The 12991-nt window shown below is 55.6% G+C and overlaps 1 protein-coding gene across 8 annotated transcripts; it reads right to left on the bottom strand.

Moving 5' to 3' along the window:
* Positions 1 to 119: 119 nt before the first annotated feature.
* ZNF687 (zinc finger protein 687) lies at positions 120 to 10917 on the bottom strand. Of its 8 annotated transcripts, none has more exons than XM_044000196.1 (9): positions 10651 to 10917; positions 3926 to 6009; positions 3469 to 3647; positions 2891 to 3196; positions 2555 to 2717; positions 1944 to 2279; positions 1642 to 1754; positions 1414 to 1546; positions 120 to 1256 (listed from the first exon to the last, which is right to left on the bottom strand). In XM_044000196.1, the coding sequence occupies exons 2-9, from the start codon at positions 5987 to 5989 to the stop codon at positions 771 to 773; spliced, it is 3780 nt and encodes a 1259-aa protein (XP_043856131.1). In that variant the 5' UTR covers positions 5990 to 6009; positions 10651 to 10917; the 3' UTR covers positions 120 to 770. The 8 variants fall into 8 exon arrangements, with proteins under 8 accessions (XP_043856131.1, XP_043856126.1, XP_043856127.1 ...); XM_044000191.1 differs by lacking the exon at positions 10651 to 10917 and adding an exon at positions 10257 to 10625; XM_044000192.1 differs by lacking the exon at positions 10651 to 10917 and adding an exon at positions 10272 to 10624.
* Between the last annotated feature and the right edge of the window lie 2074 nt (positions 10918 to 12991).

Raw genomic sequence — 12991 nt, 5'->3', positions numbered from 1 at the left:
GGCTGGAGTCCCTGTGGATCAGCTGTGGCATCCAAGGCAAACACTGGGTTGAAAGCCCTCCCCCTCCCCAGCAAGCCCAAGGCGCATAAAGTAGAAGCTGGAATCAAGCTTAAACCACTAGCAGTTTAATGGGCTGAGTGCTCCCCTCCCCTCTCATTATTAATATTATTAATTATTCTTATTACTACAAGAATAAAGGATTCCTGAGTACCTACCCCTTCTTCCCTCCCTGGGCCCCTAGTGACAAGACTGGTCCCCACCAACCTCCCATGGAGTTTGTGAAAAAAGAGAAGTGAAAGGCACTGTAGGGGCTGGGCCTGGAACAGTGGGAGGCTGGGGGGGGGAGGGTCACCTCTCCTGGTGCCTAAGATTGGGAGGACCAAGAAGGGGAAGGAGCATGTGTCGTCATCTCGCACCTTGGTGGCTCAATCCCCGGGCCTTGGTATACCAGGTGTGCCTCCAAAACCGAAGCAGAGACAGGTTTCTAACCCCCACCCAACCCCAACTACACACTAAAGGCCTGGGGGGGTGATGATTAGTGTTGGTTTGGGAAATGGGAAAAGAAAGGTCCTATCTAGGACCCAGGTGTCAAACCCAATATGGGGCAAGGGAGAGAAGGAATGACTAGAGTCCCTCTTGGTGGGGGGTGGGGGGAGGGGGATGGGATTCCCTTCCCAGCCTGGGCATAAAGGGGACAGCAGCTGTGGAGCCCCCGGCTCCATCCTCAACCCCCTTGAGCTCCGGGCCCCCTCCCCCCAGGGGTCTGTGGCCTAGCTGTCTCCATTGCCTCCCTGCCGGGCACGGATGAAAGCCATGCCATGGGTTCGAAAATGTGTCTTGAGGTTGAGGGGACTGTCAAAGCCTTTGCCACAGACTTTACAGGCCAGGGGGGCCCCCGAAGCAGGAAGGGGCAAGTCACCTCCTTCAGGCTCAGGCCCTGGCTGGGGAGGCGCCTCCTCCGCAGCCCCCACTCCCCCGCCAGGAAGCCCTCCACGGCGTCTCTTCTTATGGCTGATGAATCGGTGTCTGCTGAGGGAGCCCGGCGACGCGAAGCAGAGGCCACAGTCCCGACACTGTGAGGCCCCCTCATCACCACGCAGCCCTCCCGTGTGACCCTGCTCCGCCCCCGTCACAGCCCGATAGCGCGTCCTGCTGCTGGCTCCAGGCCCTGATCGGAGGGGCTTGGCCGGGGGTGTGGTGCTGTCCGGCTCCTCGCTGCAGGAGTCTGAGGATGGGCGGCGCTTCCGCCCAGGGCCCTGAGGGAGGAGCCAGGAAAATGGGTCAGCCCCCATTTCTGGGGGCCAGTCCCATATCTGTCCCCCTGCCCCATCTCCATCCTCCGCCACATCTCCTCCCAGGACCCGGGGCTTGGGCCCGCCCTCTGACCACCCACCCTGCTGGTCCTCTGGGTACCTGGGTACCACCCCGTGCAAGTCCACCCGCCAGACTCGGGGACTGGGCGCCCAGCCGCAACCTGTGTCGGACTTGGACGTGCTTCTCCAAGATCAACCGGCTACTGAAAGTGCGTTTTCCCTCCGTGCAGTACCTGGGGTGGACAGAAAGAGGGGCCCCACATGGGATCTCCTGCAGGGGAGAAAGGAAGCCCAGGAACTACCTGCTGTAGGGCCAAGGGGCAGTTACCTGCAGGGGTAGACACGCTTGATGCCCTCGTGGTTGACCCGGACATGGCGCCTCAGGCTGGGGGCAGAGCAGAAGGAACGCTCACAAAGACTGCATGGGAACTTTTTCACTGACTGGAGAGAGGTGGAAGGAGAGGTCAGTTGGGAAGAGGGCTCAGCATGGAGCTCCAGGGACCACAACCATCCACCTTTCTTTAGGGATCTGGGGCCACCCCATCCCAATTCATCTCCCTCCCGCCACCGCTTATATCTCAGGCCTCCCACAATGTGCCATGCAGCCTTCTGGTGCTGTTGCCCCCTCACCTTGCCATGTTCTTTCTTCATGTGGGCCACATACTCATCTTGTTCGGGGAACCAGGAGTGACAGAGGCCGCAGGTCCAGCCCCCAAGCCCCCCACCCCGTCCCCTGCTGCCCCTGTTCCCCCGTGGTTCACGTCGGGATCTCTTAGCTGGTCTGGGGGGCTCAGGGGAACTAGGGGGTTCCTCTTCTTCTGAAGAGGAAGATGACTCCTCTGTGGGAGGGCCTGCCCTACCCCGAGACAGAGCCAATTCCTCAGGTTCAGGCTTAGGGGTAAGCAGGGTACCCCCAGTCCCTTTCCCCCCAGCTTCCTCTCCCAGCCGCCCAGCCTGATGACTGTTCTGTGGGAGGGAGAGAAGGGAGGGTAGTCACCATGGGGTGGGATGGGCTGATGGGGGGGGGGAGACACAGGGAGCAAGGAGCTTCTCTAAGGCTCAAACCCCCCCCCCCACTTCATTTTCCCACAACCCCTATTTTCTGAGTGTTCCATGACCCTCGGTCCCCAGAAATATTTCAACATTGATTTGGATTTCCCCGCCGCCCCACCCCCCAATGGCAGCCCTACCCCACCGCCTCAGCCCTTCTCAAGGTGCTCAACTACAGTGCCCAAGGCCACCTTGAGATGCTCCAACATGGTCCTCTTCTGAGCAAAAAGTAAAGGGCAGGATGGGCATTTGAAGACACTGACACGCTGGGGCAGCAGATGCTGGTCAAAATGTGAGGAAAGGAGAGGCTTGTGGGTGAAGACTGTGTCACACATGGCGCACTTGTAGATCAGCCTATGGAGGGATGAGGGCATTTGGGGTTGAGGGACAGGGAGAGGTCAAGGTCTGAGACAGGCTCCTTCCTGCTCTGCTCCCTAGACAAGGACCCTCCCCAATAATTCCATGGAGCTTGGAGTCGATCTCTTCCCCCCCCTTCCCTCCAAACTTCCCACTCCCTGGGGTCTCACTTGGCTTCCTGGGCACTGAAGCCAGGGTGCTGCGTGTAGACATGTGCATGAGCGCTGGGTTCAGACTTGAAGGCCATGGGACAAATGGGGCACTTGTGGAAAACTTCGCAGTGTGATGTCTGGATGTGGGACTTGATGGAGTTCACCCCACCAAACACCACTGAACAGCTTGGGCACCTGGGGAAAAGGGCCATGGTGAGCAGGAGGAGGCAGGGAACATCCCAAACCCTAAGGCATCTCTGGCCCACAGGACCATTCTCAGGCTCCTGTGTGATCTGGACTCTGAGGGAAAAGGAATCTGGTTCCCTAGGAGAGTACAAGAGAGAGACAGGAGGGTGAGAACACAAGGAAGAGGAGAAAAGAAGTGGCTGCAAGGCTGCAGCCTGGACACAGAATTCTAAGTGGAGAGAGGGCACTAGGTGTGAGATGACAATCGGGCTGGGCGAGCCCCCAGAGGGAAGGGGCCTGTTCCACATCTCCAGAGGAAATCGAGGGAGAGGGCAGGGAAGGGGCTGCCACTGCAGCAGACTTAGGAGGGCACGGTGGGGATACGCAAACAGTAAAGAGATGGCGGGCACCTGTATCCGACCCGACGAGAGAAGTGTAGACAGGTTTCCCGAAGATGGGCTTGGAAGTTGGCCAGCAAGAAGTTGCCCCCACACTCGGGGCAGACGTGGGGGGGGCGGCTCTTGTGCATGCGCTGGTGGGCACTCAAACTGCAGCGGTTGGGAAGCATCATTGGACAGGTTGAACACACCTGGAAAGGGCGGGTGAAGGTGATCCAGAGGCCTCCAAGGTCAACACTGACTGCAGTAATGCCCAGACTAGAGGCCAGGGAGCAGGAAGCTCATCCTAAACCCTGCTCGTATCCCAAGCTCGAGTTCCAGGGTGCAAAGGAAAGGTTTCTCCCCAGCAGGCTTGGGCCTCCCATCTAATGTCTTGCCCCAGTCCTTCAAATTCTTCCATCCCCATAGCATTTTCCCCTCACCCCATTTCATGTCCACAGTCCCTCTCCCCGGGAGAAGGTAGACTCACATTGCTGGCGGCCCCAGGAGCAGGGGGTCCGGCCTGCTGGAAATGAGTGGCCATCCCGGCCTTGTCTCGACACTGCTCCTTACACTCGAGGCAGCGAAAGCAGGTGTAAGTAAAGGTGGGAACAGAGGCTGCCGGCGGCTCTGCCGGCAAGGGTAACGCCAGGGACTCGGCAGCCCCCTCCCCTTTGCCCGGAGTAGCTGGGGGTGGGGGAGCCGCAGGGGGTGCAGCCACAGGCACCAGAGGCGTGATGTCCGGCTGTCCGACCATCTGGTCCAGAGCCACTGGCCGCATGACGAGATGAGAGCACTGCATGACCAGCCCTCGGTCCTTATGCTCACGGGCATGGAGTAGGAGGCTGCACTTGTTGAAGAAGACGAGGCGGCGGGCACAATGGTTGCAGGTGACCTCAATCCTCATGCTGCGGCGGTCGTAGTGTCTCGCCAGGCTCTTCTCCAGGGAGAAGGCGTCCCCACACTCCAGGCAGCGGTACCCAGAAGGAGGCAGAGCCAGCCCCGCCTCCACCGGCGGGCACAGGTTGGGTCGGTAGGCCGGCAGCAAGTTCTTGCTGTTGAGGACCTTGTTGAAAGCTTCCACCAGCCCAGACTGGGTCCGAGAGATCACCGTGCCCCCGGCCCCTGTGGGCCTCGAGGGCTGCACCATTACCACAGAGGCCCCGTTGACTTTCTGGCCCCCGCTCCCTGCTGCCACCCTCCCCTCAGCTTTGGGCAGGGTCTGGGGCACCAATCCAAGGACGTTTTTGGCCGTGGCCTTGGGGGTGGCTGAGGAGGGCAGGACGACAGCCTTACGGGCCACGCTGGCTGCCATCAGCATGGCAGTGCTGGCATTCTGGATGGTAGCGACCGGAAGTACTGTGCCCTTCAGCTTTGTGCCATCCCCAAGCTGGACACTCACCACTTTGGGGCTCTCAGGGGTAGAGGTCACTGGTGGGACCTTTGCGAGGCCAGCCTCAGTTGGGAGGGCCCCATCCGTTGGGGGTACAGCAGCAGGAGGGGGGTCAGGGTCTGAGGGGACACGTGTCACTGTTCTTGTGATATTCCCACAGGATGTTTTAATAGTTTTGATACGAACTTTGAGAGGTCGGGAGGAGCTAGAAGAGGCTGGGGAGTCGTTGCTGTCCTCATCAGCTGCCTCAGCTCCGCTTGAAGGGCTCTGAGGGGTATCGGGGACACACTTGTCAGCTGTTCCCTCCTCCTCTTCATCCCGTGGTGGACTAGTGCCCAATGGCTTTGGGGAGCTGGGAGAGTTTCCTGAGGCTGGCAATGACTTAAAGAAAGGGCCACCCCCAACCCGGGCGGGCGAACCGCTAGGAAGGATGCCCACCTCTTTGGGGCTGGAGGCCACAGCAGACCGGCCTGAGCCAGAAGGATGAAGGGGGCTGACACTGCTTGGCTCTGTGGTTCCTGAGGGTTGGGAGGAATCAGGTGGCAGCAAAGGACCATTTTCCTGGCTCAATTCGAAAGGGGTAGAGAAAGAAGGTGAGGTCAGGGCCCCCTCCCGGGATGACAGGGCAGGAGGAGGCAAGGGGCCTGGGTCCTGAGGCTCAGGCCCGAGATGTGCAAAGAGGTCCATGGAAGGCTTTCCTTCCCCCGTCTTGTCTTTCCAGCTCTCTCCTTTGGGAGGACCGGGCGAGCGGGCAGCTCCAGAGGGGGATGGCTCAGGGCCCCCAAAACCATTCTGTAGTTGTCGGGATCCCAGAGACCCTTCCTTGGGCCCTGGCCCTGCTCGAGCTCCATCTCCACCTGGCCCACCCCCCACAGAATCCAGCTGTTCTGGGCACACAGTGTTTTTGACAATAACACTGACAGCAGAGATGTCTGGATGGGGAAGGCTGTGGTCAGAGGGCTGGGCTGGAGTCGCTGGCCCCTCTGCAGCAGCCCCTGGCCCTTCCCCAGAAGCTCCCCCACCACCGGGGTCTGCCTTCCCTTGAGCCCCAGGCCCCTCACTTTCCTCAGGCCCTGAATGAATGGCCTCATTAGCATCAATATCGGGGATGTCAAAGGCAGCAAGGAGGTCATCAAAGTCTGGGGTCTTCATGTCCCCCATAGTGGGGGTGGGACCTACACCTGGGGAAAGAGGGAATAAGAGGGAGGAATTGAGACGTCAGGGAAGGGGACATCTTTTATTTCCCCAACCTTTCCCCTCTCTTCAGCCTCGTTAAGAACCCTCAGACTGGACAGTGCGATACAACAATCATTTATTAAGGGCCTATTGAATGCAGAGCTCTGTGCTGGGCACTGTGGCAGATACAAGGTTTAGATGAGACATCAGTTCTGCCCTCAAGGAGCTTACAGTCTAGTAGAGGGAATAATACAACCACTCAGACAGCAATAATACACAATATTGTTCGATAAGGGGAGGCAGCTGTGGTACAGGTGAAAAGAAATTGTCTGGAGTCAGGGCATGGGGTTCAAATCTTTCCTGGTTACTTAGCTAAGTCATTAACCTCCTGGGGCCTCAGTTTCCTCATCTGTAAAATGAAGGGGTTGGACTAGATGACCTCTGAGGTCTCTTCCAGGTCCACACCTATGAGCTTATGATCCTGGGTGGACAAAACAACGATAAAACAGTATCCTCAGGTCTGAGGGGAAAGGGAATTACCGACCAGGGAAAGTGGGGGAGACTGAGACATGGATTTAGCTGAAGCACCGCACAGAGACAGCGGACACCAGGTTGGAAAGGAAGAATAAGGCTAGACTGTGGACAGGCTTGAATAAGCAAAAGGAAACCACTGAAGAGTTTGATCAAGAGTGGAATGGGGGAGGCTAGGTGGCGCAGTGGATAAAGCACCGGCCCTGGATTCAGGAGGACCTGAGTTCAAATCCGACCTCAGACACTTGACACTTACTAGCTGTGTGACCCTGGGCAAGTCACTTAACCCCCATTGCCCTGCAAAAAAAAAAAAGTGGAATGACCGGGGCAGCTAGGTAGAGCAGTGGATAAAGCACTGGCCTTGGATTCAGGAGTACCTGAGTTCAAATCCAGCCTCAGACACTTGACACTTACTAGCTGTGTGATCCTGGGCAAGTCACTTAACCCTCATTGCCCCACAAAATAAAAAAAAAAAGAGTGGAATGACCATCCTGCCAAGAGGATGAAGAAAGGATTAAAAGCTGGGAAGAGAATGAAAATGGAGTCAAGAATAGAACCAGGAGGTTACTGCCAGAGACCAGGGAATAGATAGATACTGAGCACCTCTAACAGGGTGAGGGCAGTCTGGGGAGCAGGGATCCCAAATATTTGAGGGGCTGAGTTGACAGGACTTAGTAACCACTTGAAGATAAAAGGCAAATGACCCCTCCAACACCTTGAGGATCCAAACGGGAAAGTCTAAAGGGCTGCTGGGTAAGGATGGTGGGGAGAGAAGGGGGAAGGGAGGGATAGGAAGGGATAGCAGGAGAAAGAAGCTGAAGGCAATAAAGTAAGGTAAACACAGAAAGCCAGAGAAAGAGACTGGGATGTGCGTGGGAATGAATGTGTACAGGAGGAAGAGTCTTGAGGAATTCAGAGTTTACCCAAGGCTGAAATCAACTGAGGTTCTAGATACAGATATGGGACCTGTCCTTGAAATGACTCCATCACTTAGCTCAGTAGCCAGCAAAGAAAAACAATGAATCAATAACTGTTGATGCAGATACTGATCAAGGCTCAAGTTTGGCCACAGGATCAATTAAGGTCATCTGTGAGTCAAAGGAAGCCCACAGAGATGAGGAAGGCAATCTTGCCAAGTGGTCAGAGCCCTAGGCTTGGGACACAAGAAAGGTTCAAGCTTATGATAAGTTTCACCTCCTATAAAGGGTAGAGAATCATTCCAACCCCCCCCCCAACAGCTGTTTTAAAAGGATAAAATCAAATAAGAATTGGAAAGTACTGCACAAAGATGATATCAAATTCAGGTCCAATAAGGACATCTCAGATCAGCTAAGGATTAGGATAAGTGGGCAATGGAAACTGGAGGTTGGGAGCACTTGAGACCCTCCATGGTTATCCCATAAATTCAAATTTGGCCCAAGTGGGGTGGTTCTTATCAACCAGAAGGGAATATAAACTGATCAATGGGGAAAACAGACTAGAGAAGACAGAGAGACAGAGATCTGGAGAGACCCAGAGACGACAACAGCCTATCTGATCACAAAAGGCTCAGCTCTGGGCCTCTCCTCAGTCACAAACACCTGCTGCTCCGCTCCCAGTCTTCCCTAGAGTGGTACAGACTTCCCTCAGCCAGCCCCTCCTTTCTTTTTCAAATCTCTCTCTTCTCTTTTCTTCCCAGGCCAAGGGACCAAGATGCATAGGCAAACTTAACGGTGACCCCTCCCTTAAGAAGCTCCACCAGGAAGTGACCGGGGCTGGAGGAGGGGCAGGACCCCCCCTCCCTTAGGCTAACAAGGCGAAAAGCTTCTCACACACATCCATCACCGTCCTAGTGGCAACCAATTCCATTCAATCTAGTCACAGGCCCTCACTCTGGCCCAAGCACTTACCACAGCAGTAGCCTCCAAAGTCTTACCCCATTCATTCCACACACCCCCACACACACACATAAAAAGAAAAGAGGCAAAGAACTGAAGTTTGGGCAGTGTCTCCAAAAACAAGGCTGAGGGAGTCTCTAGCTCCACAAATCCCCTCCCCCTTCTCTTCTCTCGAGATGCCTGCGGTCCTCCAGGGGCCAGTTCCTCACCTGTCTCCAGCCTCAGGATGGTAACTGGAGATAGTCTCTGCAGGTGGCAGCAGGTACTAGTGGAAGGGCCTTTGGGAGCCAGTGGAAGGGGGAGGGAGGAAACCTATCCAGCTTGAGGCAAAATGGGGAATCCTCTCCCATTCTTAAGCAAATTCAGCTAAGATCCAAGTGGCCCCTCGCTGAACTGCCTGGCTGTTTCTCCTAGGGCCCCCTAGATTCCTCCTTTGGACTGGGAGAAGTGACTGTCGATGGAAAAGAGGAGTGGCTGACTACTGAGAGTACAGTACAGTACAGTAAAGGCCAGCACCACCCCCCACCACCTCACTCACACATCCCTCTCCACAACTCATTTGTTGCTCAGGCTAGGTTTCTGAGGTCATCTGATAGCAATCCAGACCAAAAGCAAAAGAAGCCTGGATCTCAAGGGTGGAAGCGCTTTCCTGCCTCCGCGCCTCCAGGTTTTTTGCAGCCCACCCCCCTCAGTTTTTCCTTCTGTTCTTGCCCAAAAGTCAAAGGAGAAGGCTGAACAGGAAGAGGTTCAGCTCAGGCCCTAGCTCTGGGCCCACTCTGAGCATGTGGGGGGAGGGGAGGGGTAGAAATGGAAGGGGAAGGAGTGCTCCACTTTCCACTGGCTCCCACTGCCTGGTACTGAGGGTGAGGTGGGGCAGAGGAGGGAGGGGTGGTGGCCAGCGCACACCAGCGATTAGGCTGGAGACTAGCTGGGCAGCAAGCGGAATTAAGTCTCTGCCATCTGCTGAGGCACAGGGTCAGAGGAGAAGAGCGAGGCAGAGCAGGAGGGAAGACAGGGAACGGGTCCAAGGACGTGGAAAGGCGAAGAGGGAAACTGAGGCTGCAAGCTGGGGGAGGGTGGACTCGAGTCCTCCCCGCAAGCTCCTAACCGAGGTCTCGGAGGGCTAACCTGCAGCGGCGGCTCGCGCACTGGGGGAGTCCCACCCCCCTCCTCCTCTCCTTTGCAGGAGTTTAAAGGCCGGTCCTCCCGGGCGCCTGTAATGGACCACAGTCCGGGTCTGCCAGGGCCAGCTCGGACCCAGTCCCGGCTCCCGGGCTCCGAACTCTCCCGGGGCCCCCAGGGGTGGGGTAGGGTGGGGCGGGGCGGGGCCCCAGGACATCAGCTTCCCTCCGAGGCGCGAGCAGGGGTGGGGTGGCGGGGGAGGGGAAAGGGTTGACCCCGCAGGCCTCAAGCCTTTGAACCCGGGCCCCGGCTTGTCCTAAGGGGCGGGCGGGCTGGGGTCGGGAGGGAAGTGAAGGCGGCTGGTCCGCGACTCCTTCTCCCCCGGGGCGCAGGCACCATGTTGGGTCCTGCTCCCTCGCGGCCTCCCAGGACCTGGTCGCCACCCTGGGCCGGAGGCTAGGGGGAAGGGGCCAGCACCGAGGTGCCTCCGATCTCCCGGGTATTTACCTGGCTTGCCGGGTGCACGGTTCTGCCGGGGGTTCACCCACCCCAAGGCGGACCCGGGTGGGCGGCGGCGGCGGAGCAGCATCTTTACAGTACAGATTTCCAACCCCAACCCCCCCGACGCCTCCCCCCGGGAGAGGGGGGATTTACCCAAGTGGGGGAGGGGAGGGTATTTACCCGCCCCCAACTAGGGGGCGGGGCCGGAGGCGGGTATTTACCCGGGACGGGCTTACTTGTTCCGGTCCCGGGCCAGGCTGACACTATGCGGTCTTTGCCCAGCTCCTGCAGCCACTGCCGCCGCCACCTTCCCCGCTGCCTCCGTTTCTCACCGCGGCTACTTCCTGCTTCTCCACTGTACAGCTTTTCCCCCTCCCTCAGCCCCTTCGGCGCTCCTGGCCGGAGCCGCCTGCTCCTGCACTCGCCATTGGGTGTCACGCCCGTCGTTTGCGTTCTAGCCCCGCCCATAACCAGATACTATTGGCTCCAACTGAAGTCGGTCTGGAAGAGGTCCCCGCTCCCCTCCAATCCTCATTGGGCCGGGGGCCTCGTCACTCAGAGGACTCCGCTCGCCATTGGTCGTAATCCTGAAGGAAACCTGCCCACCCTTCTTACCTGAGCCTCTTAAAGTTCATTGGAGGAAGCTTCAGTCGCTTACGAACTGTCCGGCCTGATTCCCTCTTTCTCCATTGGAGTAAATTACTCCTCGACGTCCCTCCGTTCTCCTGAAGCCCATTGGCCCGTCTTCATGTATGCAAATATAAAAGAGTTTTCAGTTTCTATTTGATAGAGGCTTGGAGAGGGAGGAGCAGGCCCCCTAGACTCTTAGAGAGACCCGGATAAGAAATACCCCGTCCACGCTAGTTTCTCATACAAACGACCTCTGCGACTGTACGCCGCGCTATGACGCTATGGTGACGTCACTACGTCACCTGTCGTCACGACAGGTACTGATGTTGAGCAGTGCAAGTTTTTCTTGTCCGTGTGGTGACGTCACACACGGAACTACACGTGGCCTAGAGATGTTCCTGCGGCCTCACTTTCTTCCTATTTCGTTGTGGGGGCCGGGGAACACGTGGAGAATGGCTTGACTTGGATGTACAGTGTTCACCTTACCTGACCCTTATCCCCCCCCCCCCCACACTGGGCAGCCTCTTGCCCTCCCCTGAGAAGCCTTCCCTGACCTCTCACCTCGAGTCTCCCTCCCTACCCTCCCCCCCCCAGCTCCTGGGCCTCTTACTGATTGCTGTAATTCGGTGAAGTCTTCGCTGCCTCTTAATTACTTGTGGGTATCATAGCGTCTGGGGTTGAATTTAACCCTAGAGACCTAATCCAAAGTCTCTTTTTTATAAAAGAAGAAACTGAGGCACAGAAAAACAAATTGACCATCAAAATGCCCGCTTCTCACCATCGCTAATACCATACAACAATAAGGTACTTGATGTGCATAGAACCTTCTAGGAAATTGTCATGGGGTGCAGAGCACCCCAGAAGTTCTCTGGGGCACACCAAGGAATCTTCTCCTTGAGAAACTAAACCAGAGGACAGATAACGCCTAGAGAGATAAACTGAACCAAATCGGACTGAGCTAGCTTCGGAATCCTACCCTTCATTCTGGTCTCCCTTACCCTGGGAAGATAAGTTTGGGTGTGGCTGCGGCCTTTGTGTCCTGAAGAGGGATCCATAGCCACCCCTCACCCAATTCCTCTAGTCACTACCAGTGGGGGATGGTCCTCCACTCCTCACCCAATTCCCCCAGCTACCACCAGTGGGGGATGGTCCTCTCTCACTAAAGGAACTTTTCACGGGCAGATGGGCCACCCCCATCAGTCTCCTATAAAAGTACCTTCTGGTCTCCTGTTCGAGGAGATTTGGTGCTTCTGAGCCATGTGCTTTATGCCAAATCTCCCCATGAAAAGTCCAAGGATTTCTTTCATGGTTTCCCTCCCCCCCCACCCTTCCCTTCCCTTGGCCCTAAATAAACTATCACCTTATTCTAACTACGTTTTGTGTGCAAGAGGGTGTAATTCTTTAAAGAGGAATTCCCAAGAACCCCAACCCCAACCCGTACCCCATTTTCCCACCATATCAAAATTATTGGCGGGGAAGGAACTAGGGGAAACAAAGTCCTTGCCCTGAAAGGGCTTAACGATCTGATTGAGGAGACCACACATAAACCCACCTAAGGTGACATACGACAAGGAGCAAACCAAAGGTTTAGACGATTATGGCTGTTGAAGAGTTCAGGAGAGAAATTTAGGATTTGCACTGGCAAGGAAGACTTTGAGTGGGTTGATCAGGCTTGACCCCACCTGGGCTCTAAGTAGTTGTAACTCAGGGCTAAGTAAATTAAGCTAAAGAAAGCCTCAGTTTCCTCATATATAAAGTGGACTATGATACCTGTAGTATTTACCTCACAGAATTGCCAGATGAGATAATGTATTTATGTAAAGCACTTTGCATCCCTTAAGGCATTATGCCAGTCAGGAGGGAGAAGTGGAGATGAAGGGAGAATGTCACCTTTCAGGCAGAAGAGATATTGAAAAAAGACCCAAAAGCAGAAATGTGGATTTCATGTTTAAAGGACAGAGAATAGACCTGTTAAACTGGAGTAAAAGGAAATTGTTCAAACTGAAGGTATAGATTGAGGAGAGATAATGGAAGATGCCATCCTTGAAGCCAGGTGAGATAAATGGTCTTTATCACATAGGCAATGAGGAGCCATCCCTTTGCTGAAGGGAGCTTGAGGTGTACAAAACAGTTTTTGGCTACTTCCTGTGGACATATGACAGCCTTCCCTGTCGGAAAATTGTGAAAAATAAGTTCTGTATTCAAACATCAATGCCAGACCATAGAGAAGAGGCATCACTAGGTAAAGTTTCATCTATCCAGAGAAAGGACTATTTGTTTTAAGGTTGCAAATTGTAATAATTTCATCATGAAATTGAAATTTCTG

This window comes from Dromiciops gliroides, chromosome 4 (assembly GCF_019393635.1).
Source record: "Dromiciops gliroides isolate mDroGli1 chromosome 4, mDroGli1.pri, whole genome shotgun sequence".
Taxonomy (NCBI): Eukaryota; Metazoa; Chordata; class Mammalia; order Microbiotheria; family Microbiotheriidae; genus Dromiciops; species Dromiciops gliroides.
Note: the sequence above shows the minus strand (reverse complement) of the source record. Positions and strands in the feature narration are given on the sequence as shown.